Genomic DNA, 5,611 nt, shown 5'->3' with positions numbered 1-5,611 from the left:
CTATTGCAAACAACTGAAAAACATAATAAACTACATATACAATACACAGATAAAAATAATAAAATATATACAATGAATATACTACTACATAATTCTCACATACATACTAATATATTACGATGGATACATATTACGATGGATATATATTTTTTCTTGTTGTTTAACTTTAAAATGATTTTTTGATCGCACTTCGATATTGTCGAAACTGATTTTTGCACCAACTCCCGAAATTTGATCGATAACCCGACACCTTGGATATTTACTGCTACCTAGCGGCAACACGCCGAACTATTGTAGTAGCCTTGAATGTAAAGTAACCTTCAAAGTATAACAGATGTCGCTGCCTACCTGATTCTTGACACAATTCGCACATATTTCTGTTGTGCCATATATGGAACTGTATGCATTGTAGGGTTAAACACATACATTATCTAATAATCTACCAAAAAAATACAACACAAAACACTTACAGTATTTTTTTTCGGCGTAGCGAACTTTTTGTTGTCGATTTGAAATTGACAACTAAAATGTCAAAGGAATTTGTTTTGACACCTCTCATTTTTTTACGTTCGGAAATCACCCTCTGTTTATAGACTTTACGGCAATGACATTTTGCGGTCATTGTATTTACTAAGCTCGTCAAAAAAAAATCATTTGTTATGTGGTACTTATAGATACACAACCTGTTTAAGGGTTAAAGTAACACCATGAATAAAAAAACACTTTTCGTGGAATGACACAGCGCATTTTTCGACGTGGTCCAAGGATTTATATATAGCCACACTATGACGGTGTGATCTCGCATATAAATGGGATAAGCTTGTCACACGGAAAATCGTCCAGGCGGCCATCGCGAAAGATCGTGCCGCAGTACTCCATGCCGCCAACGTTGTTGGGTTCGTTCTGACCCCAGCCATCGTATCCGGCGTCGGATAGTGTCTCGCCTGTAATAATTAAAAAGTTTTTGGCATACATTTTATTTTTAGTACAAGCTTTTATCGCTGACTGTACTTTTCTTACGACAGACAACTAATACTCATCGAGACAATTCTAAAAACCCCTAACACAAATAGGTTGCGTTGTTTCATCACGGAGTTCCTATGGCCAGCTCCTGTCTCCATCATCAGATCAGTTCGACAGTACCATATTATTGTATTGTCATCAGAACTACATACAGCTGCCAACTTTTATGACGCTACGATCCTTGAAAGATGGTTAAATTAGTTACCTTAGATTCCATTACATGTTAGTTACATACAGGTCGACCTAATAAAAGCTTGTTAAAAATAAGCCTCGAACGTGACATCATACTGGGGCAAGTTGAAGGCAAGCGCGCTAGAGGAAGAGCCCCTGCAAGATGGTCGGATTCCATAAAACAAGCATGTGGTTCCATGCAGAGGGCAGCCCTTGTTCGCGATAAATGGAGGGACATAGTTGTTGGTCACGATCCTCAGTCACGAGGGAACGACGAAGAAGTTATTTGATAATGATAATTAATGTGATTGCCGGGTCTAACGCGATTACATTTCATTATTTTACCTTCTTTCCGACGTTTCAGTCAGGTTGCACTAGCAGTGCACAGTGGTCACGGAAGACTGACGTCCTAGCTAAATGTCAATTGAGATATTGGTGAACAACACTAAACTACCCGACATTATTCGTCTTTATCACTCTATGTGATGTCATCATTATATGCTGACAAGAGCTAGTTTTTTTTGCACTATTTTTAAATGATGATGTTTTTAAAACGTTTTGTACCTACTGATTATCACATACAAGTCATGATGCAACCCTGGTATGGAATCTTTTGAAATTATCTGGGTATCTGTGTTGGTATTGATTGTTTTTAAGGCAAACTGGCATTTAACACAAAATCAAAGAGGAGGTATGCTCACCAAAAATTGTCAACCATTCCCCATGTTCATTCCAATCCCAAACGCCCACACCAGCCACATTCTGGTTGCCAACTTTTATATCAGTAGTAGGGTTCTTCTCAAAGATATCCTTCAGTACTTGCGCTTCCTCGTTGCTGTTAATGACTGCCAGGTGCCCCCCCTCTGCTTGGCACGCCATGGCGGCTCGGTGCCAGGTTCTCGAAATGCGGTGGAACTTGTAGCAGCTGCCAGTGCGAGGCTCAAATTTGTAACCTGCCAGCAAAACATTAAAACATTTGGATGGTGACCAGCGATATTACTGTTGCGTTACTGCAACAGCGTTGACGCTGGCGATTTCATAGCCAATTCCATTGATATCGTAGCTGTTGATGCCGCGTTGCGCGGTTAGAACGCTCAATCCGTCTCTAATTTTATCAAGGACCCTGTAGCAAAACATTAAGAAGCCGCCTGCGTACCATGAAAAGTTTACAAGCCTGGAACCTTCTCATACTTTTTTACATCACCTATTCAGAAAACGGCTTATTGCTCTTTTCTGTTCCAGGACACGTTTTTTCTTTTTTGCATAGGTACCTACTATTTTTTTAGATTAAAGCATAGTTTGCAACATGATACTTTCCTCATAGGCGATGTGAAAGTAGTATGTATGTGTCACATGGTAGCAAAATTATTGCCACCTTGGGCGTTAACACTTGAATACCTCACTACGCTTAAGATTATACATTAGAATCCCTCGCTACGCTCAGGATTCAATTTTACAATCCTTCGCTACGTTCAGGATTACAGTATATACGCCCTCGCTGTAAATATGCCATTTTGCTCCCTTGTGACACAATCTACTATTACACTTACACTAGACCTATCATTAGGTATTTACCTGACAACTTGGAGAAACTTGTGGTGATGAGAAAGGTGGACGGCAGACGGCCTAGAGGACCAAGTCCAACGAGATAGTGTGGCCAAATTCCGCCCAGATGGACATCACACTAAGCAACGCTTTCCAACGCATAAGGAAAATTAGTACGATCCTCAGCAGTGAGGGACCGACTTAGAAGAAGAATCATTATTTACGATGACTTGGTTAAATAGAGTTTGCTTCTCTCTCTTACAACCACAAACTCCCAGCCAAAAGTTTTGCTTGGCCATGCAGATATAAAAGAAAATATCACAGACGTATGGAGTCAAGTACTATGACGAATAGGGATTGTGCGATTGTTATGTGGATTTTTATGAACATATTGTAGCTATTTTGATCATTGAAAGATACTGACCTTCGGCTGTAGTGCCACACTTGTTGACAATCATCTTTTCGCTCTTCTTGCGGCAGAAGTAAGGTTGAGGGGTATTGCAGCAGACGTCGATGGCCTCGCCTGCACCGTCTAACACCACACAGTATTCCTCGTTTTTCACATTGTTGGGCTCCCCTTCGCGCCATCGGACGGAGAGGTTGGCCATGGGAATTCCTAGAATGATTTTTTTCTAATTTATATAATTTGCAAAGATGGAACAATGGCATGAATTTTTTTTTGCAGGAGCTTTTATAAAAAATGGTATCGTTCCTATTGTTTTAACCATAAAGTTAAAGAGCCGGCTTGACCGACTTCAAAAACTGAAAAAAGCGTATAAATTTAAGTCTAGCCTTTGCAAAAACTACCTACTCATTCATTGCAGGCATAGACGTTCCCTTCCCACTTAAACTTTATTAAGGCAATAATTAGATCATAAAGGCAAAATAACATTTACTCATAGCAATTATCGTTGGAGCAATCACATTACTAAAAAAGGTGACATTTGGGTTCAACGCTGTAATGTTGCAGTATTTCTGTGCAGCTTTGCTGCTGACAGCATTGCTGTACAGCTGTACACCAAGCAATGCTGTACAATGGCCTGCGCTCGCGGTGTTCCACCCTTAGGGCGTAGTATCGTTTGAACGCATTTGAACGCCTTGCAGGTAGCCAGGTAGCCGCTCGGTTGCAAGGATTAAGACATTTTTTTCTTAACTGGAACAGTACGAGCGCAGGCGATTGTACCTACACCAAGCAATGCAGTGATCAGCAATTCTGCAGCGCAATAATTCAAAATAACAATGACGGGTGCTAAAAAAACTAACATGATGAGGTTGATCTATATGTCTGAACACCGCCAGATATTATCTAAACAGTTCTCACCATCCATGCTCATGAAATCTCCCTTGGATATGAAGGCATGTACTCCTATATACGCGTGGCGCATGGTCAGCTTATTGGCGGCCAACATTGCTATCATCGCATTGGACATAGCGCTGGTTGTCGGGGAGGCCAGGGCGCCACCTGCAATATGAGAATTTTAACCAGAAAACGAAGTGTGCTGTTTTTCTTAAGTGCAAGTTGGAACCTAGACTGATCATTTTACGCCTTTAAAGAGGACAGATAAACTGTTTGCCTAGAAAGCGAAAAATCATACTACATGGAGAGCTTAAGTGGATTAAACTAAAGACCTCAAGTGATCGTGACCCTTGAGTCTTGAGGAAACGATGAAGCAGAAGAATTATAACAAATAATTGCACAGACATCGGAGATCGCGCCGCCGTATATGCTGCAGCTTCTAGCGGCCTGCTTTCAGCTTTTAGCCATCTGAAGGCTTATGATAAGACAGTGATCTTCTTCTTCTCCGTCGAATTACTCTTGGCAGAGCGGTCGTGGTCACGTTGAACGACGACCGATTCTACGCCAGTTCGCCCTGGCAGATGGTTCTCTGGCACATGTGTTAAGTGGGGTGTTGGTAAGGGCTTTTATCTGATCCGTCCAACGCCTTGGGGAACATCCTCTTGACCTACAGCCATTGACCCGTCCCTGGACAACAAGTGTCTCCATGGCCACGTCGCGTCACATGTCCGAAGTATCTGAGGATACGCGCAAGACAGTGATACTGATATGAACTAGTTGTACCTTCGAGATGGCAGCGCAGGCGCGCGTCGGGCCAGATGGCAGGCTCGATGTGCAGGCGCAGCCACGCGTCCACTTCTGGCACGTACTCGTAGCCCATTCTAACCGGACTGCCGGTAGCAAACTTGCCTAAATACATAAGCGTTAAATTAAAAAAAAACATGTAATCAATTATTGATTTTACAATACTAAATATAAGTTTAAAAAAAAAATTTGATACAAGGTTTTATTGCTGACTGCAAAATGCGATTTTGCTCACTGTTTTTAAGTAGCTCCCTTATTCGAGCTGCTGAGGTGAAAATGCTTTTTTTACACAATAAAAATTTCTTATACACCAAACATTCTAATCGTGCGTGGTATGTCGTGAAACGTCGTCATTGGCAATTTCCCTATAACAAAGCTATAAGAGGGGAAAGCCATAAATATAAATACCCGCTTATTTATAAAATTATAAACCTTACCTTGCAACAAAATCACATTTAATAATAAAAACCAATACACTTTAAACATGTTTTAAAAAATTTTGACTAATTAGTTATGAAATGCGAATTTTGAAAACTACATGTGGCATAAAAAATAAAACACGTTCTACTATGCACTTCTCATATATCATTTATGTAGCTAACGAATAAAAATATAACTAAATTGTGTGATATTTTATCAGTAGGTACGTGCCTGTAAAAACATAACCAAGTTTGTTTAAAACTCCGTGGGATCCGATTCGTCTCCCACTCTCACTGAGCGTAAGTAGGTACCTACGCATGAGCGAGATGGCTCTGCGTGCCGTAATCACGG

General features: G+C 40.7%; 1 protein-coding gene across 1 annotated transcript; it reads right to left on the bottom strand.

Moving 5' to 3' along the window:
* Positions 1 to 783: 783 nt before the first annotated feature.
* LOC134790332 (macrophage mannose receptor 1-like) lies at positions 784 to 5,338 on the bottom strand. Its single transcript, XM_063761101.1, has 6 exons — positions 5,278 to 5,338; positions 4,820 to 4,945; positions 4,061 to 4,201; positions 3,164 to 3,355; positions 1,896 to 2,147; positions 784 to 944 (listed from the first exon to the last, which is right to left on the bottom strand). The coding sequence occupies exons 1-6, from the start codon at positions 5,324 to 5,326 to the stop codon at positions 784 to 786; spliced, it is 921 nt and encodes a 306-aa protein (XP_063617171.1). The 5' UTR covers positions 5,327 to 5,338.
* Between the last annotated feature and the right edge of the window lie 273 nt (positions 5,339 to 5,611).

This window comes from Cydia splendana, chromosome 5, assembly GCF_910591565.1.
Source record: "Cydia splendana chromosome 5, ilCydSple1.2, whole genome shotgun sequence".
NCBI lineage: Eukaryota > Metazoa > Arthropoda > Insecta > Lepidoptera > Tortricidae > Cydia > Cydia splendana.
The sequence above is the reverse complement of the archived record's forward strand: the minus strand, read 5'-3'. Positions and strand labels throughout refer to the sequence as shown.